Here is a 24,615-nt window from a genome sequence, read left to right on the forward strand (position 1 = left end):
AAGATATAAAAGACACCTAAGGGGTAACTTTTTCATGCAGAGGGTGATACATGTATGGAATGAGCTGCCAGAGGAAGTGGTGGAGGCTGGTACAATTGTGATATTTAAAAGCCATCTAGATAGGTATATGAATAGGAAGGGTTTGGAGGGATATGGGTGGTACTGGCATGTGGGACAAGATTGGGTTGCGAAAACTGGTTAGCATGGGCAAGTTGGACCGAAGGGTCTGTTTCTGTGCTGTACATATGACTAAGTGGCCAAAGTTGCTGACAAGCCAAAATTGGACAGTGGTGGTGATAGTGTCAAATTCTAACAGGGTATTGATTAGTTGAATGGGCAAATCTGTGGCTGATAAATTTTAAGGTGTGTGTGAGGCCCTCCAATTCGGACTGATAGTTAATGTAATTGCAGTCTTCAGGATACAGGTAGTTTTGGCATAACATGTTTTGGTTATAATGTTGAAGAATTGGGAATGGGATTTTTGAGACTGCTTACCTCCATTGGCAATAGTGCAATTCCAGCAGGGATTGGTTTGCGTGCTTCATTTTGCGTTTGTGCCAGTTTTTGTGCTGTTCTGTGCATGTGCTGATACCAGTTCTGACAAACAGCTTTCTGTGAGAGGTAGTGAACAGAGCAGCTTTCTTATTTTTTTTTTTAAAATGTACTGTAAATTTTCTGTTACTAAATAGGATTTCAACTTTCTTTATGCTGCGCTATGCTTTGTGATAGATGTTTGGGTGGTTCCTTTGAGCAATTTGAGTAGCTTTTTTTGCTGGTCTGTTATGTAGGTGTTTACTGTACCTTTGTGAAAACTGGCAAGGGCTTAAAGCATTGTACAGAGTACAAGGTGAGATGAGCTTTTGTCTGGTTTAAATTAGTGGAAGGGTTTACTGTGTCATAATGTGTCCCTCGCCCAATTTTCCCATACACCCCATTATCTATATTAAGCAATTTTCTAGTAAGTGAGGTCTCCCTGGAACTCTGCTACAGTGTTGTAAAAGAACTACCTGTATTAACATGATAAACAAGTTAAATAAAGATGAACTCTTTCCAGTAATTGAAGATTGTAGAACGCTTCCTCAAATGGCAGTCAATGCCAAATCAATTTGTTAGATTTAAATGTTTTTTTTATTAAACACAGGATATTGGCACAAAGCAAGTGTATGGAGTTAGGTCACGGACCCATCATGATCTCGCTGAGTGGAGCAGGATTGAGGGCCTGAATGGCCTACTCTTGTGCCTATGTCCATTTGAATGAAGGGTTATGATGACTCAAGATAAGGAAAGATGGGAATTTTGAGAGAAGCATAAATTAGGCTAAATACTCTGTTTCTGTGCTACGTATACTGTGCAATCAAGTGTAAAAGTATTTGACTGTCCTATCTGGAATTTTTTTTATATGTTGTCTTTACTTTTCTTTCTGCAGGTTTAGCATTTGCATCTGGTCTGGCAACTACAATGACAATTGCACACTTGTTGAAGTCTGGTGATAACATCATTTGTATGAATGATGTATATGGAGGTATAGTTTGATTTGATTTTTGAAAGTATAACTCTTTTTTTTTGTTTTGATCACAGTATGTGTTCCTGACTTTCATTTTAATGTTAATCTGAGCATAAGTGCAGTGGCGGTATCTGCCAGGTAGATGCTGACTGAGCAGGAAGAATAGCAGCTATGTGTGGGGTCTGGAGGAACAGGAAAGATTTTCTGCATTCCATTTTAAAATAATGTCATGCCTCTATGTAAAGCCCCTGTACCCACATCTATAAGACTGATACCATTAACTTTAACTGCTGTCACAAACTTCCTATATCCCATTCCCCTCGCTGGCTACTTGATTGACTATAAAAATTGTTAATTTATAATCTCCCAGCCTTGTGTGATCCTGCTATGTTGAATACTATATCTGCTCTATTGCCAAGATTGCTTATTTTTCACTTCCTTGTCATTGACCATTTCAATGCTTTTGTCACCATCAGAAATGACCATTCCAATCCTCACTTCTAAAAATCATTCATCTTAGAAACTTTGAGCAAGACTTGGAATATGATAGAAACATATTTGTTTCTGTTTTTTGCTGATATACACTGGTTTTAACTGCTTCAACTGTCAAATTCCTATCTTAATTTTAATTATTTTCCTGCCTTTTTTATCCTGTTTTATTTCTATACCACCGCTTTCACTCAGTTTTTTTCAAAAAAAGTGCTCTTTTTGACTTGAACTTTCTATTCTCTTGGGCAACTATGGGAGAAACCACATTATTTGGAGCCACCTTGAACAGCCCCTGATCCATTCTATGACACTTCAAGTATTGTGTTTAATTCTAGTCACCACGTTACAGCAAAGATGCAGAGGCTTAGGAGAGGAAGCAGAAGAAGCTTGCCAGGATTAGATGATATGAACTAAAAAGGAGGCTCATATCTGGTTGTATTCATTTGGAGTGGCAGAGGCTGAGGGGAGAGTTTATAGATCTCTGTATAATTGAGATGCGTAGTTAGGTTTGATGGTCAGAATCTTTTTACCAAAGTCGAAATGTCTAATATGAAGGGCTGTGCATTTACTTTGAGAGGAGGCAAAAATCACAGGAGATATGAAGAACAAGTTTTTTAAACACTGGTATGAGTCTGGAATGCACTGCCAGGAGTGGTGGAGGAGGAAGATACGATAGGTGTTCAAGGGGCCTCTAAGCAGATGAACATGCAAGGAATTGAGGGATAACGGACCAAGGGTGGGCAGAAGGGATTAGTTTAATTTGGCATCAGGTTCAGCACAACATCTTTCACTACTTTAATCCTTGTTCCCCTTCTCCTCTTTCCTCTTGCTTCCATTATCAATTTGTAGCGCATCTCTTGATTTTTGAGACCTCTTCTTCACGCTCAGTTTATTTTTCACTCAACTCCTGATTTCTTAAATTCTGGTTTTCTGTGCAGGCTCACGAGCTTTTTTTCCTTGCATTGCAGCACTTCCATTTCATAGACCAGTAACTCCAAGACAATGGTCGATTTTTAATTCACTCTACCCCTTGCAAATTTTTATTTGTTAGACTTTTTTGACATTAAGTTATACATTAATTAGCATTTTGTCTGGTTATACATCAGGAAAATCCAAACCACTTTTTGGTTCATGCAATACTTCCAGCTGTAGACAAGCAATCAGATCGAACCAGATAGCATGAAATCTGTGTTCTAACTGATCCAGGAAGCCATATTCAATTCTACGTTCAGTCACCAGGGCATCATGTTACCTTGTCTCAATTAGATTTGAAATGGTATGAATGTTCATAAAGTGTATACCACTTTAAGTAAATAAAGTATAAATTAAATTACTTTGTGTATTCGGATTTGAACTCTTCTAGGTAATTTATGCACCATAAGGAGTGTCACTAACTGCATTGAATAGGATATGATGCAAATTAAGTACTGCATGTTTGGGCCAAAGGTTCCCAGTTTTACAGCATATGGGGCATAGTTTGTTAATTAGCAGAAAGGAGGGTATCATAAGTTTTGGTAGTGTTAAATTTGTTTTGTTAACAAATGATCAACCTTCATTTAGGCTTTGCTACAGTGGTAGACTGAATGTAGAAGTGCTGGTTTGATTTAGGGTGCTTCTTTGCAATGTGGAGGGAAATCTAAACTGGTATTGATCTAGGCTGTTTGCATTTACATCAGTTAATATCTTCCTAGACACTTACAACTTGTGACCAATGTGGCATAAGACAGCACAGGATTTCCCCTAGAACAGGTGGGGGAAAATGTGGCTGATCTTTTTCATTGGTGAGGTTCTTTGGAAACCACAACTTGTTTCCTTGTCACCAATTTAATGGAAAGATATTCTAAAATTGATTCAAAACATTCTGTAGAAATGCATCTTGTACTCCAGGTACAAACCGATACTTCCGCAGAGTTGCATCTGAAATGGGCTTGGAAGTCTCTTTTATTGACTGCACATCATTGGAATATCTGGATGCAGCTATTAAGCCAAACACAAAGGTAAGATTGTGTTGGGGAAATCTTTTTTTAATTTTGGTACAGTGGTGGTATCTTAATAAATTGCAACCATCTGTCTCGTCCTCATCCTGCACAGTGAAATCATTATGGGCCCATCTAATATGATTCAAGCTGGAACTGTAGTAGGAGACTAAGTAGGAGACTCCAGTTGTGAAGTGCTGAATGTTGAGGAATTTGAGACAGAGTACCTGAGAAGTAGGAAATGAAAGCAGACTGCTTAGGGAGGAGCTAAATTTTAAAAAAAACTTTCATTCCCACATTTTTACTTAAGTGGATTTTAGTACAGCTGCAGTCAAAATTCGTCCTGACTAACCAAGAACCACTACTTGGAATTACTTAAGAGGCGGTAACGTTTTATGTATGTCCTGGACATAAACAGGATTGAAGGGAGGCAATAGTCGAGAATTAAAACCGGAGGCTGTGATGGATAACATTTCATATTGATGAGGAAGCTGGTAATATCAACTGACTGTTCAGATTTGAGGACTGATGTAATGAGCACATGAAGTCAAAAAGCTAAAGTAAAATATCAGAATGCATTGATGGCGGGAATTGGAGGAATAAAGGTCTGGGTAATGCAGGTGCTATGGACTAGGTCAGACCACTCTCAACATTCTTAACTTTGCAATTTGTTTTGGTGCGTGTACAGTGAAAATTGCCCACAGTATGTTAGCTAGGTTGACTACCAGGTTTTAAAGCAGGCAAATTGTTTACAATTACACAATGAAACACAGAACAGAATAAAGAACCCCTATGGAAATCAATCTATCCAAACTGGACTTAATTATGCTGTTGGGGGAGAAAGTGAGGTCTGCAGATGCTGGAGATCAGAGCTGAAAATGTGTTGCTGGAAAAGCGCAGCAGGTCAGGCAGCATCCAAGGAACAGGAGATTCGACGTTTGGGCATAAGCCCATCTTCAGGAGGGCTTATGCCCAAAACGTCGAATCTCCTGCTCCTTGGATGCTGCCTGACCTGCTGTGCTTTTCCAGCAACACATTTTTTCAGCTTTAATTATGCTGTTCGAAATATACATTCCCAATAAGCAACTCCCTTTTTTTTTAAATAAAAGCAGTAAAATTGGAACAAATGCTCATACTCTAAAGGACAGCAGGGGGAGAGAGTATTTAGCAGCCTGTTTCCACATAGCTGAACTTCTAACTAGGTCGGGACAGTAGAGAGCTGACCATGCCACTTTCATTATACAGGTCACTTCTAAAACATGACCACTTTGGCACGAAGTCTCATCTGCTTCACATATGAACAAAAGGCCTCTCCAAATCCTCTTTCATCTCTGCACCAAACTCATCACCTCTGAGCCAGGAGGGTTTTGTTACCCCCTCAACAAAATCAAGGACACCGTATTCTTGAGAAAAGGAACAGCTGTTAAGGACCAGTTTTGTGACAAATGGAATAAAAAAGTGGGCGGCACAGTGGTTAGCACTGCTGCCTCACAGCACCAGAGACCTGGGTTCAATTCCCGCCTTGGCGACTGTGTGGAGTTTGCACATTCTCCCAGTGTCTGTGTGGGTTTCCCCCGGGTGCTCCGGTTTCCTCCCACAGTCCAAAAATGTACAGGTTAGGTGAATTGGTCATGCTAAATTGCCCATAGTTAGGTGCAGGGATAATTGTAGGAGAATGGGTCTGTGTGGATGCGCTTCGGCAGGTCAGTGTGGACTTGTTGGGCCGAAGGGCATGTTTCCACACTAAGTAATCTAATCTTAAAAAAAAAAGTGGAGTTGTTGGAGATGATCAAGATCCAGAGGAGGTGAAAAGCTGTACTTCTCCTCCCCACTAAATTTCTAGGAACAGGATTGTTTTCTCTATAAAATTATGAATTTGGACAACAAAACACACTAACTGATAATGGTTTAGTCCCATCTAGAACCTGTCTTCCTTTTCTGGAGCCAAACTTGAGATCCATACTCAATGAAGGAGGGGAAGCAAGGACAGGAATTGTTGAGGTGGGGGTGTTCTTAAATGTTACATGATTCATTTTAATATTTTACTATTATATCATCTGACCTGACTTTTGGCATGGATTCTAACTGATTTGAAGCTGCTGTTGATGCCCAGCCTTCTGGTTTGTGCGCACTCCCTGTGCTGCATTGCTGGCCAAGGTATAACCTGAAGCTCACATCTGTCTGATTCCAGACCCACAAGTTGGAGCTGCTGACCAATGCCACCTCTCCCCAGCAAAGACTACTAGGCTAATAGTTCAGCTGAACTGGGATGGCTACTTGAGAAAATATGTGAAGAGCATTGATGGTTTTTATGGTAGGGATGAGCTGCCAGAGTTTAGTAGTAGAGTCAGTCAGATGTACAGCAAAGAAACCAACCCTTTGGTGCATCCCATCCATGCCGACCAGATATCCCAACCCAATCTAGTCCCACTTGCTAGCACCCGGTCCACATCCCTCCATACCCTTCCTATTCGTATACCCATCCAGATGCCTTAAATGTTGCAATTGTTCCAGTCTCCACCACTTCCTCTGGCAGCTCATTTCATATACATACCACCCTCTGTGTGAAAGGTTGCTGCTTAGGTCTCTTTTATATCTTTCATCTCTCACCCTAAACCTATGCCCTCTAGTTCTGGACTCCCCCACCCCAGGGAAAAGACATTGTCTATTTACCCTATCCATGCCCCTCATAATTTTGTAAATCTGTATAAGGTCACTTCTCAGCCTCTGACACTCCAGGGAAAACTGCCCCAGCCTCTCCCTACAGCGCACATCCTCCAACCCTGGCAACCATCCTTGTAAATCTTTTCTGAACCCTTTCAAATTCCACAAGATCTTTCCGATAGGAAGGAGACTAGAATTGCACGCAATATTCCAACAGTGGCCTAACCAATGTCCTGTACATCCGCAACATGACCTCCGAACTCCTGTACTCCATACTCTGACCAAGGCAAGCATACCAAACACCCTCTTCACTATCCTATCTACCTGCCACTCCACTTTCAAGGAGCTATGAACCTGCAGTCCAATCTTTGTTCAGCAACACTCCCTAGGACCTTAGCAGGACTTATACACTTAATGGTAAGATTTGCTTTCCCAAAATGCAGCACCCCTCATTTATCTAAATTAAACTCCATCTGTCACTTCTCAGAACATTGGCCCTTCTGGTCAAGATCCTGTTGTAATCTGAGGTAACCTTCTTCACTGTCCATGACACCTCCAATTTTGGTGTCATCTGCAAACTTACTAACTGTACCTGTTATGCTCATAACCAAATCATTTATGTAAATGACAAAAAGTAGAGGGCCCAGCACCGATCCTTGTGGCACTCCACTGGTCACAGGCCTCCAGTCTGAAAAACAACCTTCCTCCACTTCTGTCTTTTACCTTTTGAGCCAGTTCTATATGCAAATGGCAAGTTCTCCCTGTATTCCGTGAGATCTAACCTTGCTAACCAGTATCCCATGGAACACTTTGTCGAATGCCTTACTGAAATCCATATAGATCACATCTACCACTCTGCCCTCATCAATCCTCTTTGTTGCTATTTCAAAAAACTGAATCAAGTTTGAGACATGATTTCCCACGCACAAAGCCATGTTGACTATCCCACATCAGTCCTTGCCTTTCCAAATACATGTACATCCTGTCCCTGCAGCAACTTGTCCACCGCATGACGTCAGGTTCACTGGTCTATAGTTCCCTGGCTTGTCCTTACCACCCTCCTTAAGCAGTGGCACCATATTAGCCAGACTTCTGGCACCTCACCTGTGACTATCGATGGTACAAATATCTCAGCAAGAGGCCCAGCAATCACTTCTCTAGCTTCCCACAGAGTTCTGGGTACACCTGATCAGGTCCTGTGGATTTATCCACCTTTTAACTGTTTCAAGACATCCAGCATCACCTCTATAATCTGGACATTTTGCAAGATGTCACCATCTATTTCTCTACATTCTATCTTCCATGTCCTCTTCCACAGTAAATACTGATGCAAAATACTCATTTAGTATCTGCCACATTTCCTATGGCTCCATGAACATAATGATGCGGGTTCGAAGGGCAGAATGGCCGACTCCTGCACTTATTGTCACACAAAAGCCACCTTGCTGACCTGAGGGAGCCCTATTCTCTCCCTAGTTTCCCTTTTGTCCTTAATATATTTGTAAAAACCCTTTGGATTCTTCTTAACTCTATTTGCCAAAGCTATTTCATGTCTCCTTTTTGCCCTCCTGATTTCCCTTTTAAATATGCTCCAACAGCCTTTATACTCTTATCAGGATTCACTTGATCTATCTTGCCTATACCTGACATATGCTTCCTTCTTTTTCTTAACCAAACCCTCCATTTCTTTAGTCATCCAGCATTCCCTAAACCTACCAGCCTTTCCTTTCACCCTGACAGCAATATACTTTCTCTGGATTCTTGTCCTCTCATTCCTGAAGGCTTCCCATTTTCCAGCCGTCGCTTTACCTGCGAACATTTGCCCCCAATCGGCTTTTGAATATTCTTGCCTGATACTGTCAAAATTGGCCTTTCTCCAATTTAGAATTTCAACTTTTAGATCTGGTCTATCCTTTTTCATCACTATTTATTTATATCTAATAGAATTATGGTCACTGGTCTCAAGTGCTCCCCCACTGATGCCTCCGTCACCTGCCCTGCCTTATTTTCCAAGTGTAGCTCACGTTTTGCACTGTCTCTAATAGGTACAACCACATACTGAATCAAAATATTGTCTTGTACAGTTAACACTATGGCAGTCCCAGTCTGTTTGGAAAGTAAAATCCCCTACCATAACCACCCTATTCTTACAGATAGCTGAGATCCCCTTACAAATATTTCTGAATTTCCCTCTGACTATTAGGAGGTCTATAATACAATCCCAATAAGGTGATGATCCCTTTATTTCTCAGTTCCACCCAAATAACTTCCCTGGATATATTTTGGGAATATCTTCCCTCAGTACAGCTGTAATGCTATCCCTTATCAAAATGCCACACCCTCCTCTCTTGCCTCTTTCTATTCTTTCTGTAGCATTTGTATCCTGGAACATTAAGCTACCAGTCCTGCACATCCCTGAGCCATGTTTCTGTAATTGCTATGATATCCCAGTCCCATGTTCCTAACCATGCCCTGAGTTCATCTGCTTTTCCTGTTAGGCCCCTTGCATTGAAATAAATGCAGTTTAATTTATCAGTCCTACCTTGTCCCGCCTGCCCTGATTGTTTGACTCACTTCTGTTCTCAACTGTACTAGTCTCAGATTGACCTCTTTCCTCACCATCTCCCTGGGTCTCACTTCCCTCACCTTTTTACTAGTTTACATCCTCCAAGCAGTTCTAGGAAATTTCCCTGCCAGTATATTAGTCCTGTTCCAATTTAGGTGCAATCCATCCTTGTACAGGTCACTTCTACCCCAAAAGAGATTCCAATGATCCAGAAATGTGAATCCTTCCATACACCAGCTCTTCAGCCATGCATTCATCTGCTCTATCCTCCTATTACTGTCCTCACTAGCTCGTAGCACCAGGAGTAATCCAGATATTACTACACTCGGACCTCCTTTTTAAATTCCTGCCTAACTCTCTGTAATCTCCCTTCAGAATCTCAACCTTTTCCCTTCGTATGTTGTTGGTTCCAATGTGGGTAATGACCTCTTGATGGCCCCTCTCCCCTGTGAGAACATTCTGCACCCTCTGAGACATCCTGATCCTGGCACCAGGGAAGCAACACCATTCTGGCCACAAACGCCTATCTGTACCCCTGATTAGAGTCCCCTAACACAATTGATCTCTTGGAACTCGGTGTCCCCCTCTGCATTCGAGCCAGTCTCAATACCAGAAACGTGGATGTTCGTGCTACATTCCCCTGAGAATCCATCACCCCCTACATTTTCCAAAAACAGCACGAAGTGGAAATGGGGTGTCAAAGTTCTGCAGGAGCACTGCGATTTCAGTTTTATAGCATTAGGGGCATAGTTTGTGAAGTGAACAGAAAGATGTGTTGCTGAAGTTTGGTAGTGTTAAATTGGATCACTTAGAGTTTGAATTCTGATATGAACGCTGAATTGTTGAATATTGTTCGACCTTTGGTTGGGGAGAATAGTTACTAAGGTTGTCTGTTTAGTTGTGATAACTCAATCTGCTGCTCTCAGAAATGCACTAATAATATCTGAAGTGAACAGTGTTTGTATTTGCAGTTGGAGAACTGGAGGGGAGTGGCTGTATGTTACCATGTTGTAATGTTTGAGTTCCAATTTAATTGGTTGTGGCATCTGCAGATTCTGAATTGGAAAACCCATGATTGATAAGGAGTCACTGACTTGGAAACAAAAAGGAAAGGATAAGGCTGAAAGTGAGAAGCCAGAGAGAAGGGTGTTATTTTCAGAATGGACTTTACTAATTCATGCTAGTGGTTGCTAATTTTGTGGGGTAGGAAAAGAGTTCCACTGAATTCACTGGTGTGATCAAACTATTTTGCTGATGTTTCCTTTTTAATAAATTGTACCCTGTAGTGACCAGCCTTTGACAGTTCTGAAGTAAGAGAAATCCAGGATATTGCAACTGGAGGGAGGATTAGGTCATTTATTGTTTCCAATATGCATAAAAGTCAAAACTGGAGACTTTTTGCACATTGAACTGAAGAGAATATAGGGGTAAATGAAATGTACTGTTAATAATTTGCTTCTGGCAGAACACTGGGCTGATGAACCATGATAGTTCCACATGTGTCACTGTCTTCAATATATTCTTGGCAAAGACTGATTCCAGAAGTATCCCTAGCTAGTGATGAAATATCAAAATGGGACTGAGCTGACTATGATCAGTTAGATAAACTGTCTCTTTTTCCCTCACTCATTCATACTTGCAGGAAGATCCATTAAACTGTGCAAGATCCATTTTGGTCTTGATCCTGACCTTTGAGTTGCCAATAGCCCGCATGCTTCATTTGGAGGAACCTTTTAACTCATTAATTTCTCTTCACAGCTTGTCTGGATTGAGACTCCTACTAACCCAATGATGAATGTCGTTGATATCAAGGGTTGTGCAGAAACTGTACACAAACATGGAGATATCATTCTGGTGGTGGATAACACTTTCATGTCAGCTTATTTCCAGGTAATTTTGATGGTCCGCACATATCCAGATTGAATAAAGTTTAATTTTTGAATGCAGTTTCAAATATTTAATGAGTTCATTAATTTTTCTCTTTTATAAACTCGTTTCTTGAGTCTAATTGTACTGGGTTCAATGAAATTGTCATGACAGCTGCAGCATAATGTGCTATGTTGCAACTGAAGAATGTAATAGTCATAATTTACACTATCTGAATTGAACCAATAAAGTTGGATTATTCTACTAGGGAAGAATTTGTTGCACTGTTACACAGTATTTTCTACAACAGTGAAGTTGTACATAGTTGAAATTTGCAGCTTCATTTGTAATGTTTTCCCATAATTCCAGATCCAAATCTGAGATGGTGGGTTTCCTTTTTTCTTTTTGCAGAACATAAGAGCAAGAACTGTAGCTGTTCGTCTCTTCGTTATTTGATGGCTGATCTTTTGCCTTGATTCTTGTACTCTCCTGTTTGTTCTATATGGGTTCTTTGAGTCATGATGACATTTCAACCATCTATCTTTGGTTTTTTGATTGGTAGTAAAACTAGTCCCAGTCAAATGGACAGTCAAAAAGATTGAGTGAAGGCAGCTTATGACTTGGTCTCTTGCTGTTGATTAAAATTATTTGCACTCTGGAACAAATACACAAAATTAGATGTACATCTAGGGGTAAAAATTGGATGCAAGAATGTAACAAAATTTGAGATACTCTAACAACTAATTTCAGAGTCTGAGATCCTCAAGTATCATCTACAAAATGTAGAAGTTTAGAATCATGCTAGAGTATGAACAACAAAAAAATTAATAGTAGGTACAATAAATACACTAGCATAAACTAGAGTGCTGATTTTGACGTAGATCTGTTTGTCTTTTTTATTCACTGACAAGATAAAGGCCAGGCAAGCATTTATTGCCCATCCTTAATTACCCAGAAGGCAGGTCAGAATCAACCATGTTGCAGGGGGTGTGGAGTCGCACATAGGCCTGACAGTTAAGCAACTTCCTTTCCTAAAGGACATTAGTGAAGCAGATTGTTGGAAAACCTATTGACAGTGAATTCAGTCGTCATTAGACTCTTTGTGAAATTTGAATTTGACAAATATTTGGAACAATGTGACATGGCAGGATTTAAACCTGGGTCTCTGGATTAACATTCTAGTGATAATATCACTAGGCCTTCGCACGCCCCCACCCCCATCCCCTCCACTTTGCTGTTAAATGCAACAGCAAATGATTGAACACTTAAAATTCCTTTTACCCGCAATCTCCCAATAATCCTTTTTTTGCTATTGGTAATCAAAGTTTATTAATCTCCTCCTCTTTAAACTTACTCAAAGACTGACGTTTCCACATCCCCTGGGATAGAAATGTGCATTTTGGAAAATCTTCCAAGTTAATAAAAATTTGATTCTTAGTCCTAAATGGTGTTTTCTCCTTTTTTTTTAAATTGTGATCTCTTATTATAGATTAAACATCTTTCCATTATCTTAAATCTAAAGAACTGTGGATGCTGGAAATCCAGAAACTAAAACAAATTGCTGGAGAACTTCATCAATTCTGGCAGCATCAGTGGAGAAAAAGCACAGTTAACATGTCAGTCCAGTGACCCTGGATCTGGTTTTGAAGAAAGGTCACCAGCCCCAAAACACTGACTGTTTTATCTCTTATAGATGCTGTCAGATCAGCAATTTATTTTGTTTTTTCCTGCATCTACCCTGCTTATTGCTTTGTGTTTGGAGAGTTTCAATGAGATCTCTCCATTCAAGAAAATATTGATCTAGTTTACCTAATCTCTATTAATAGGATAGTAATGCCATTCCAGCAACAATCCTGGTGAATCTCCATTGTACTCACTGACAATTTATTTCTTGAGATAAGGAAACTAAAACTACCTGCTCCAGTTATGATCTAACTGAAATCCTATAAAATTGAAGATAAACTACTCATGTACTTTTGTCCTCTTGCAATAAAAGCAAATGTTCGTGATAACTTCCTGTACCTGCATGTTAATCTTCAGTAACTTGTGTACAAGGGCACCTGACTACATTTTTTTGCACATCCTCCAACTTTCCAACCCCTCCTCCATTTAATAAATGCTTCGCACACCTGTTTTTCCTCCCAAAGTAGTAACCTGAAATTTTACCAGATTACATTAAATCTGCCATATTTCACCCATTTTGCTAAGTTTGTCCCAATCCTTCTGGAAACATGTCCCATCTTCCTGCAACATGCACTCCTGTTTAGAATTGAAGCATCTGCAGATTTTGAAAGCTTGCATTTGGTCTCCATGTCCAAGTCATTCCATATTGTCAACTGTTAGGGCCCAGTTATGATCTTTGCACCACCCCACTAGCTATAATTTGTACACTTGGGAATTGTTCCTTTCTGCTGTTTGTGTCATTTACTACTTTGTATCTTTTTAAATCATCTGTCATCTTCTGAATAAAGTCCCACTTGCCCCCAGAACTCATTGCAATTTCAAAATCCCAATGCCCTCCCTTTACACCAATTCTCTAGGTGTCCAATTTGAGTCATCAATCCTTCTGTTCTTGTACTTGTTAGCACATGGCATTAGGAGTAACTCTCTCATTACTGCTGTTGGCCCTGCTATTATTTTCTTTTCTAACTTCCTGAATTCTTTCAAGCCCTCATTCCTCTTCCTGTCTGCTATTGGTACCAATATGGATAATGACTTCTAGTTTTTTTTTCCCCCCTCTTCCTAAAAGGACATCCTGCAACTAATCTGTGATGACCTTGACTGGGGAGATGATTATATCTTCCTGGAGTCATGACTCATGCTGCAGTGGCACCTGTATGATCTCCAGGCTATGGAATCCTCTGTCACTGCCTTTCCAATCTTTCTAATTTGTATGACTAAGACACCCTCCTATCATGGACTTGTCTCTGGCTGTATGCCCCTGCAAAATTTATGCTTTCACTAGTTTTAAGAATTAAATTCCACTTAGGAAACTTGGTGGACACAGGGTTTTCCTGTATGACTTGTCAGGCTTTCTTAGATTCCTGGTGGTCACCCATTTTCCACTCTGCCACTAGGCACTAATCATGACACTCTGTCTCCACATTAAATAATGGACCAATTTGTTTTTCTTGTCAGGCCTTTGGTAGAACTCTTGATTGTAATCTCACCTCTAATTTTAATTTATCCATTACCTGTAGAATCTTAATGTTCAGATCAATTATGAACACTTTTGTAACATTCTTAATGTGCAGTCAGTTCCTCTATAATGCGATTGTTCTTGTGCAATCCCATATTATAGAAAAATCACACTTTAAGCACTGTTTTTAAAGTGTTGTTGATATAATTGCACTACAGCCAACATGTTTTAAATGTTTGTGCTTTAGAAACAGCATCCCAAATTCCTCAATCACATTATAGTGAATTTGCATTGCATTGCATATTATAGCAGGAAGACCTGTATTGTTAATTTCTATTGCGACTTATCTTCCCTCTTTAACTGTGTGGGGAGGTGGATGGTGGAGGGCAATTAAGCTTAGTGAGATGTTTTAATGTAATTCCCTCTCTGAAGGATCAACATAGCAAGTAACTCAAGGTGAGGTAATAGCTAGTGATGTTATCATAGACCATTAATCTGGGGATCCAGGTTCAAATCCTGCCGTAGCACATGATGGAATTTGAATTCAATAAAAATCTGGAATTAAGAATCTAATTCTCAGAGGAAAACTCCATTTGGTTCACTAATGTCCCTGATTCAATCACATTTCATTGCACTCATGTGAGTACATTTGACAATAAAAGTTTACAACGCACCACTTATGGTGCCATCTTGGGTACAAAGATATCTCATGCAGATGCTTAAGTATAGATTCTTTGGTATAAAATAAGAAATCTTTAGGAAATAAGTCCAGTATAGGAATAAATTGGAAAAACAAAGAAATAAAAAAGTTATTGTCTTTCTACCCAGGCCCAGCCTTTCCTCAAGACAATGCCTGGAGCCTGCCTCTCAGCCATACTGGAGAATCACCATCTGTGTAGATTAATTTGATTACTAGAAGCTACATTGTCATTGAATGTTGAATTTTCAGTACTGTAGATAGGCAAAACTGAGGAAATAGTTTGGAAAGATGTTAAGTTAGAGATCCTGGCATGAAGTCTGGTTTGAAAAAGTTTCCCACAGCTAAAAGCTAAAGAAAGTTCTTGCCTCTGCTTTGTCAGGAAATAGAAATGTTGTAATAAATGTAGCAGCTCAGAGGTACTTGGAAGACTCTGCATATTCATTATTCTATGTCCTATTGATCAAGTGAACTGTGGCTGGGCAAATGGAAAGGTTACTTGGAAGAACCAAAGTTAAAACAGATTCTCATGAAACTTCTTTGCGGTGGAGAGCAGCCAGAATCAGATGAAGACCCATGAGAGAAAAAGCTTGAAAACGTGCTCTGAAAGCTACCAGGAGACACATTATAGTGCTCATTTATCTACTTCATATGAGTAGTTATGGACTAAGCCAGACCACTCTCAACATTCTTAAGCAGGCAGCCTTAAACTGTAACTTTGCAATTTTGTTTTGGTAAGTGTACAGTGAAAATTACCCAGATTAAATTAGCTAGGTTGACTAGTAGATTTTAAAACAAAATTTTATTTACCACATTACACAATGAAACCCACAGAACAGAAGAAAGAACCCTTACAGAACTCCTTATACAATTAGAATTAATTATACTTTTCCAACTGTACATAACAGTCCTGACACAAACTCCCTTTAAAAACCAGTATAAATGCAACACATGCTTACAGGTGGAAGGGCAGAAAATAGTTTCCACATAGCTCCCTGTTGAATTCCCAGTTCAAGACTGAACTAAAACTGCTCTTCTCAGCTCGTGAGCTGACCACTCTCCTCTCTCTATACAGATCTCTTCTAAAGCATAACCACTGTGGCCTGAAGGCTCATCTGTTTACACACAAACAAAAGGCCTCAAAGTCATGTTCTCTCTGTACCAAACCGGACTGATTGGAGCCTAGTCCAGTTTATTGCTCCTCTTGTTGGGGGTGGGGGGGGGTGGAAGGGGAGAGAGGGAGGGGAGGGAAGGAAGGTCAAGGACATAGTCTCCTTGAGCCAAGGAACAGCTTTTAGAAAAGAAGGGACTAGCTTTGTGACTCAGTATAACCTGCATTCAATTGCAACTGTCTGAGTTTATCACTAGTTTGTTTGATAATGGAAACTTCTTCACACTTTTATTGAGACAAAGTCGCTTATTAACAACTCGGCTGTGCTGCCAATTCTGTTCCTGCACAAAAAGGGGTGTAGCGGTTGGGAGACAAACACCACTCCCTCCTCACTGATTCCATCCATTATACTCACTCCAAGATGAGCTTCCAACCATATTTGTTCTTCCTCCTTCCCCCCACCACCCCAATCAGCACAAAGATCTCACATATTTCAACTTCTGTGGCATCTTAATTCATCTGCTAAAACTCTCATCCATTCTTTTGTTAGCTCTAACCTTAATTATCGTAAAGACTTCCAGTCAGCTTCCCACATTTCACCTCCATGTAATCCTGAGGGTCATTCAAAATCTGCTGCCTGCATTTTATTTGCACCCAGTACTGTTTATCCTCTGCCCACTGACCTACGTTTTCTAACATCATTGCATGAAGGAAATCTGCCATCTTGGCCAAGGCTGGTTGTCATATGACTCCAATCCCATAGCAAAATGGTTGACTCTCCACTGCCTTCTGGGCAATTAAGACCATAGACATAGCAGAAATTAGGCCATTCAGCCCATGGAGTCTGCTCTGCCATTCAATCACGGCTGATAACTTTCTCGACCACATTCTCCTGCTTTCCTCCTGTAACCCTTGATACTTAAGATCCTCTCTATTTCAGTCTTCAATATACTAATAACCTGGTCTCCACAGCCTTTAGTGGGAATGATTCAGCGCACTGGCTGAAGAAGTTTCTCCTTTTATCTGTTCTAAAAGGACTTTCCTTTACATAAGGCTGTGCCCTCGAGTCCTAGTCTCTCATACCAATGGAAGCATTTTCCCAACATCTACTCTGTCCAGGCCATTTTGTATTCTGTTTCAATTTTATCTGCCCTTTCCTGCCCCCATCCTTCTAAACTCCATTGACTATAGACCCAGAGTCCTCAAATGTTCCTCTATGTTAAGCTTTTCATTCTTGGGACTATTCTTGTGCACATGCTCCAGGGCCAGTACTTCCTTTCTGAGATATGGAGCCCAAAACTGCACCCAATACTCCAAATGTGGTCTGACTGGAGCCTGAGAAGTACATTCTTGCTTTTATATTCAAGTCCTCTCTAAATGCTATCATTGCATTTGCGTTCAGAACTACTGACTCCACTTGCGAGTTTCCCTTGAGATAATCCTGGACTAGAACTCCCAAGTCTCTCTGCACTTCAGACTTCTGAATTTTTTTCCCCATTTAGAAAATAGTTTGTCTCTATTCTTCCTACAAAAATGCATGAATTCACTTTTCCACATTGTACTCCGTCTGCTATTTTTGCCCACCCTCCTAGCCTGTCCAAATCCTTCAGCATCCTCCCTGCCTCAATGCTACCTGCCCCTCTATCTATCTGATGATGGGCAAACATGGTGGCCCAACCAGTCATGTCAATTTCCCGTGAATTTTTAAAAGAGATTTTTTTTGTCCCATCTGACCAACTAATTTCATATGCAATGTTAAAATTTCTCATGTTTTAATGATAGTACACTTTGGCTGTAAGATTTGTTTCTGATCAAAGTGCATATGAGTGGCTGATTTTTCACTGTCAAATGCAGCATACATTTTACTATTTATTGGTTGCAACACTATTATAGCAGAAGTTCCATTCTTGTCTAATTTTCTATGTTTGCAGTTGGCTATTGCGATTCTTGCATGCATCAGTTTTGGTCAATAAAGACACTAAATGATTGTGTGTATCTGTCTGCATGCATAGTAAAAATAATTACCAGCATTCAATCGGTTGGAAAATGAACTGATGATAATATAACCAGGGTGGGCTAGACACCTTGAGAAAAATCTTCAACAGATTCAAAGGGCTAAATTAATGTTAACATTGAAAATTTAATAGTGAGATGAGTGCAATTGTTAACTAACTTAAGCCAGTGAGCACTAGGATCAGAAAGATCTGTCATCATTGCTTTTTGTTGAGTTAATAGCTAATTATATTGCAATGAAGGATTTGGTGCCCCAGGGTTAAAGTACAGAAACTAACCACGTTTCTTATTGATTAGTCAAGTGGAAGTGCACGACTGGCACAAGGTGGTTTGTTGCTGTAATCAAATGACCTTGCAACACTTTCTGTTCCAATTGCATATATAAAGTACCAATGAGGTGAAGTACCAGAGAAGGCTTCACTATGTGAAGTGAGAAATTTGGGCAATGGGAGAGAAAGAAAAACAAAAGCCATTTTGATGCATTAATTTTGGTGTTTGTATTTTGTTGTCAACTGTTCTCATTAGACTGAACTTTCCCATCAGTTCTATGCAGAATCACTATCTTGAAGTTTGGAGCTTTGTGCTGCAATTTTGAGGTATTTACATTTGTGCTTAGGTGAGCATGTGACCTTAATACTCTAGTGTAATAGCTGTTTCACCAATTTACCTTCAATCAAATGGGAGAATCCTGCTGTGATTTGGGGATTGGTTGAACTACCCATTTTAAGAAAAAGTATTTAGTTTGATAATGCATTTATCTCATCAAGAATTTTTTTTCCTTTTTTTAGCGTCCTTTGGCTCTTGGTGCTGACATTTGTATGTACTCTGCAACAAAGTACATGAATGGTAAGAGCATTCAGTGGTTAAACATAACATTATATTTGTAGTTTCAAGTTGAGGTCTGAATCTAAAAACTAATAGTTAAATTCTAATGAATTGATCTGTTTTACTATGTGATGTGTATAATGTTTATAAGCATTTGAATTGCTGGAACTCCAAGATTTTTTTTCATTCTCTCCTTAAGTTCCAGACTTTAACATTATTTACATAAGTAGCAATTTTTTTTAAAAATCACTTTTGCTTAAATTATCTCTTTGTACCAAACTTTTCTCACTTTTAAAATTTCAATTAAAACCATTTGAATTTTTAAAATTTAGTTTAATACTTATGACAGTGCCTTATTTTAAATGTTATGTCTGCGAGCCTTGTTTTTCTGATTCTTGTCAAATGCCGAATAGCCTCGGTTGTTTTAAAACTGCTGCATATTCTTTACAACACATTTTGTAGTCGTACTTTTTTCTTCAAAATTGCTTTTTCAGCTCTTTAAATCATTTTGCGCTTCATCAGTTCACCTGAGGGCCCAAACCTTAAAGCTTACTTTGATACATATCTTGTTCCCTCAATTGCTGATCTAATTTGTTAGCTTCATCTTAGCCCCACCTCTTCACCCCATATTGTTTGTAAACCCTTTTGTCACACATCTGTACTATTAAGAAACCATTTTTAAATCTGTCATCTTTCCACACATCTGATTCACTCCACTTTTATTCTTGTTTGTGAGTATCTGTTTCAATTTCATTCTCTTTCAATTTCTGTTTATAGTTATCTTTTTATGTATTCAACATCAAATCTAAGTACTCCAGTCAACACATCCATACTGCCTATTTCTTCAAGCTCTGAAATACTCTGTATCCCATTTCATCCACTTGCCAATTGTGCACTGCACCTTTCTGGTATTATACAGTCGTTGGAAAAATTCCTGAATTCCCTTTCCAAATTCTTGTGACTTTCTCAGTCCAGTTGACTAACACAGCATTTCTTCTTTTTTTTTAGGATTTATTGAAAGAAGCTGTAGTTTATTATTTTGCTGGATGTGTTACTGGCTTGAGCAGCACTTGTTAGCCATTCCTAAATGCTATCAAGAGTTGCTGGTTCCATTTTGCCTGGAACCATCACACTTTAATCTGGTGGGTGTACATCCACAGTGTAACTGTGGTGGGGATACTAGGATTTTGACCATGATAATAAAGGAATAGTAATTATAGTTCCAAATCCAGTCAGTAACTTGGAGATGATCTTGGTGTTCCCATGTTTTGGTGACAAGTCCAGAAGTCACATGACACCAGGTTGTAGACCAACAGTTTTAAATGAAATCTCAAGCTTTTGGAGCGCTGCTCCTTTGTCTGGTGAAGCTCCGGCACCTCCACATCGCTGTGACATGTAAGCATCTGGAGGTTCAAGCAGTTTAGTGTTTGTTTAATTTTTTACAAGTCTTCCTGTGAACCTGCATAACGAAATTATTTCCTCAAGTAACTCTGTCAATGTTTGCTCTGTACCATGACAAAAAAAACTTCTTAAATTTCCAGGTCACAGTGATGTAGTCATGGGATTGGCCTCAATGAATCGTGATGACCTCCATGAGAAGCTGAGATTCTTGCAAAATGGTAATAATTTACAGATATTTGAACAGTATGTTACATGGTGTGTTTGCAGTTCAATGGCATCAGTGAACTTGACTGTCACTGGCAAGGTAGAGTTAAAATCGTAATTTAGAAGTTAAAGGTTTTTTTGGGTAACTGCAAATTTGTTTGCTTTTTGAGAGGAATGTCATATTTGTGTAGATGTGTAATTTTTATCATTTTCTGTGCAAAATACTACTCTTTTTAACAAAAACTGGTTTTGGACTTACCCATTTAACACTCAAGAAATTTGGCCAGGATCTAGAAAATGATCACCTTCAGATGAAAAAGGTGAGAATCTGGATTTTAGTACACCAGCTGAATCAAGAAAATATTTCCTTTTATCACCCAGCTCTATTCTAGATGGTGAGACTTAACCTTTTTTGAGAATTGTTCAAGATCTCAAGGCTATGAAAATCAGTATCCATGCCATTTACTCCCATGCAAATGAGGGGATATGATATAATTTTTTGGAGCTAAAAATGGAAGATAAATCTAGGTCAAAAGCTTTTCCTGAAGTGGAACATGTTCCCTTGTTCTCCATTAAATTGCTTATTTTTCATTACCATTAAAATAGCTAACATGGATGCTTGCTGAGCAAGGACTCCAACCTGAGTGCAGTTGTACAAAAGAGCATTTGAAAAGCATTATCTTGTACAGGTTCTATTCCCAATATAAAAGTACCAAAACAATTAGAGTCCTAGATGTACAGCACAAAAACAGACCCTTCAGTCCAACTTGTCCATGCCGACCAGATATCCTAAAATATAGTCCAATTTGCCAGCACTGGGCCCATATCAGTCTAAATCTTTCCTATTCATATACCCATCCAGAATGCCTTTTTAAATGCTGTAATTGTATTAGCCTCCACCACTTCCTCTGGCAGCTCATTCCTACACTCATCACCCTCTGCGTGAAAAAGTTGCCCCATAGGTCACTTCTATATCTTTCCCCTCTCACCCTAAATCTATGCCCTCTAGTTCTGGAGGGGAGACTGTCCGCTAGTAAAGGGATGTCTGGTATGTGGGAGGCTTTCAAAAATTAAGTTCAGGGACACTATATATATTCTTATTAGTGTGAAGGGCAGGTTGGAGGATTAAGGGATGACCAGAGATATTGAGGCTCTGCTCGAGGAAAAGAAGGTATATGTCAAATATAGACAGCTGGGATCAAATGAATCCCTGGAGGAGTATGGGGAGTAGGAATATACTGAAGAAGGAAATCTGGAGGGCAAAAAGTACACGAGTTAGCTTTGGCAATTGGGGTGAAGGAGAATCTCAAGAGAAACCGTAAGTACACGGAGGGCAAAAGAGTAACCAAGGAGAAAATAGGACTCCTTAAAAATCAACAAGACTGTCTGTGTGGAACCACAGGAGATGGATGAGATACTAAACAAATATTTCACCTCTGTATTTACTATGGATAAAGACATGGAAGCTAAAGAAATTGGGAAATAGTGGCTCATGAGGAGGTGCTGGAAGTCTAAAGTTGCATAAAGGTAAACAAATTCCTGGGACCTGATTGAGTATATCCCAGAATATTGTGGGAAGCTAAGGAAGAGATTGCAAGCCCCTTTGTAGAGATATCTTTGACCGCTGAAAGTGAGGTCTGGAGGGTGGCTAATGTTGTGCCATTTCTTAAAAAAAAACTGCAGGAAAAGCCAGGGTACCATAGACTGAGCCTTTAGTCCGAACTGAGGAATGGTCACAGGACCTGAAACTATTTCTCTTCAGAGATGCTGCCAGACCTGCTGAGCTTTTCCAGCAATTTATTTGTTTCTGATTTACAGCATCCAAAGTTCTTTCAGTTTTTCTTTTTCCTAGGGTGGGGGAGGGCATAGGTTTAAAGTGAGTGGGGAAAGATTTTAAAAGGAACCTGAGGCAACCTTTTCACACAGTGGGTGGTGCACGTATGGACCAAGCTGTCAGAGGTGGTAGATACAGGTCTAGTTGCAACATTTTGGGCAGATGCATGAATAGGAAAAATTGAGGGAGATTGGGCAAACGCAGGGAATTGGGACTAGTTCAGTTTGGGAAACCTGGTTGACATGGATGAGTTGGACTGAAGGATCTGCTTCCATGCTGTATGACCTCAATGTGATGGTATTTTGGTTTGTCTTTTGGAATTCTACAATGTATCTATCCAAACCCAAACTTCACCTATTGCATATCAATAAATATTTTTGGACTCTAATTTGCTGTATGTCATACTGAATTGAATTGATGTGAGTATTGATTCCATCCTGGGACCTATTTCCTTTTGACAAGTTATGAAAATATTTGCACATGATTGAGATGTGGAATTCAGATTGATACAGACAATGTAAACTGTGGGATTGTTGTAGTTGAGATTTACTACTTTTTAAACCAGAAAGATAAACATTTTACTAGTTAAGTTCCATCTGCTGTAAGTTAAGATTGTGTGTTTTAGCTTGCCTTTTCGCAATGTATCCTAACTTTATTGCATTGAGATTCCCAAAATAAGTGACCTTGGGAATTATTCTGGGAAATGAGTTACCATTTTTGTTACATTTTGACACGGGACATTTATTCATGGGATCATCAATGGAGGCAAAGCTAGCATTTTTTGCAAGTCCATTTCCATCTAATTGCCCTCCTGAGCTGCTGTTGAGCTGCCTCCTTGAACAACTGGTAAAGCGATGTCCATAGTGCTTTGGAAAGGGAGGTACAAGTCTTTAAGACAGCAATGCTGGAAGAATGATAAGATGGTTCCAAGTCATGATAGTAAGTGACTGGGAGAACTTGTACTCCCATCATTCTCAAGTAGTATAAGTAGCTGGATTGGAAGAAGCTGTTGAAGGCACTTTGGTAATAGCTGGGATATCGAGTGAATTCTTTGCCTCATTCTTTTGAGAACAACTAAGGAAGTGACAAGCCTGTTCAGTCAAGTGGTTGGACTATGTTCCCAATGTAGAAAAATACTTAATATATTGTGAAGGACTATAGTGTAAAATTTGAAGGTATTATGAAATTGGGGTTTTGATTTGTACAATATAAGGAAGGCACAAATTAACACACTTGCAATAGACAGGTAAGTGGAATTTGGTATATCAATAAAGTGCAAAGTGGTTGTTTTTTGATAAAGGGAATAAGGAGGCTAGTTATACCTTGAAAGATGATAAACTAAAGTTTGGAAGGAAATTTGGGAATAAAGATGTATACGTTATTAAAAGAAGTGACATTATCCACAAAATGGTTTATAAGCCCATAAAGAGTAACAGAGTTTAAGGATTCGTTTTGGAAAGGAATATAATAAAAGCATGGTTATAATACTACATTCATATAGGATCTTCATTCAAACTCAGCTTGTGTACATTGTATAGTTCTGATAGGGGATTAAGAAAAAGCTGTGCATTAGGAATGTTGTTGATGCATTTCACGTGGAATCATAAAATTCCTCAGGCCAAGTGACCCACTTCTGTACTATCAAGTCCATACCGTCCCTCCAAAGATCATCCTGCTACCCCACCTTTATTGCTGTAATCTGCACTTCCCATGGCTAATCTACCTAGCTTGCATGTCACTGGACACTGGTCAATTTAGCATGGCCAATCCACTTAACCTGTACACTTTTTTTCGACTGGGAGAAAACTAAAAAGCACTAGGAAGAAACCTATGAAGATAAGGAGAGTGCACAAACTCCACATACAATCATGTGAGGGTGGAATCCAATCTGGGTCCCTGTGAGGCAACAGTGAGCCATTGTGCCAGCCTTAAATATCTATGATTCAAGTAAACGTCTAAAATGCAAATGGTTTATTGAATGTTAAGTTGTAAGATCATATTTCAATTTTAAAAAATTGTGTTATAGCTATTGGTGCAGTTCCATCTCCATTTGACTGCTACATGTGTAATCGTGGGTTGAAAACTTTAGCCCTTCGAATGAAGCAGCACTTCAAGAATGCATTGGTTGTAGCCCAGTTTTTGGAGGCGGATCCTAGAGTAGAGAAAGTTATTTTTCCAGGTCAGTGATTTTAAATATGATTTCTATTATAAATGAAGTTAGCAGACTTAGTGGCAGTAATTATTCTTGCACTGTCTTTGTAATGTAATAGCTATCTCATTGCTGTCCATAATTTGATCAATTTAACAACTGTTCAGATGGGATTTA

The 24,615-nt window shown here is 39.4% G+C and overlaps 1 protein-coding gene across 1 annotated transcript in view; it reads left to right on the forward strand.

Moving 5' to 3' along the window:
• LOC132819072 (cystathionine gamma-lyase-like) overlaps nt 1–24,615 on the forward strand; it is a 50,074-nt gene that overhangs the window by 9,727 nt on the left and 15,732 nt on the right. The window contains exons 3-8 of the mRNA XM_060830409.1: nt 1,427–1,522; nt 3,881–3,990; nt 10,958–11,089; nt 18,814–18,871; nt 20,392–20,469; nt 24,316–24,468. Coding sequence (XP_060686392.1) covers nt 1,427–1,522; nt 3,881–3,990; nt 10,958–11,089; nt 18,814–18,871; nt 20,392–20,469; nt 24,316–24,468 — 627 coding nt within the window. The remainder of the gene's footprint in view (nt 1–1,426; nt 1,523–3,880; nt 3,991–10,957; nt 11,090–18,813; nt 18,872–20,391; nt 20,470–24,315; nt 24,469–24,615) is intronic.

The sequence above is a fragment of the Hemiscyllium ocellatum genome, chromosome 9 (assembly GCF_020745735.1).
Source record: "Hemiscyllium ocellatum isolate sHemOce1 chromosome 9, sHemOce1.pat.X.cur, whole genome shotgun sequence".
Classification (NCBI taxonomy): Eukaryota; Metazoa; Chordata; class Chondrichthyes; order Orectolobiformes; family Hemiscylliidae; genus Hemiscyllium; species Hemiscyllium ocellatum.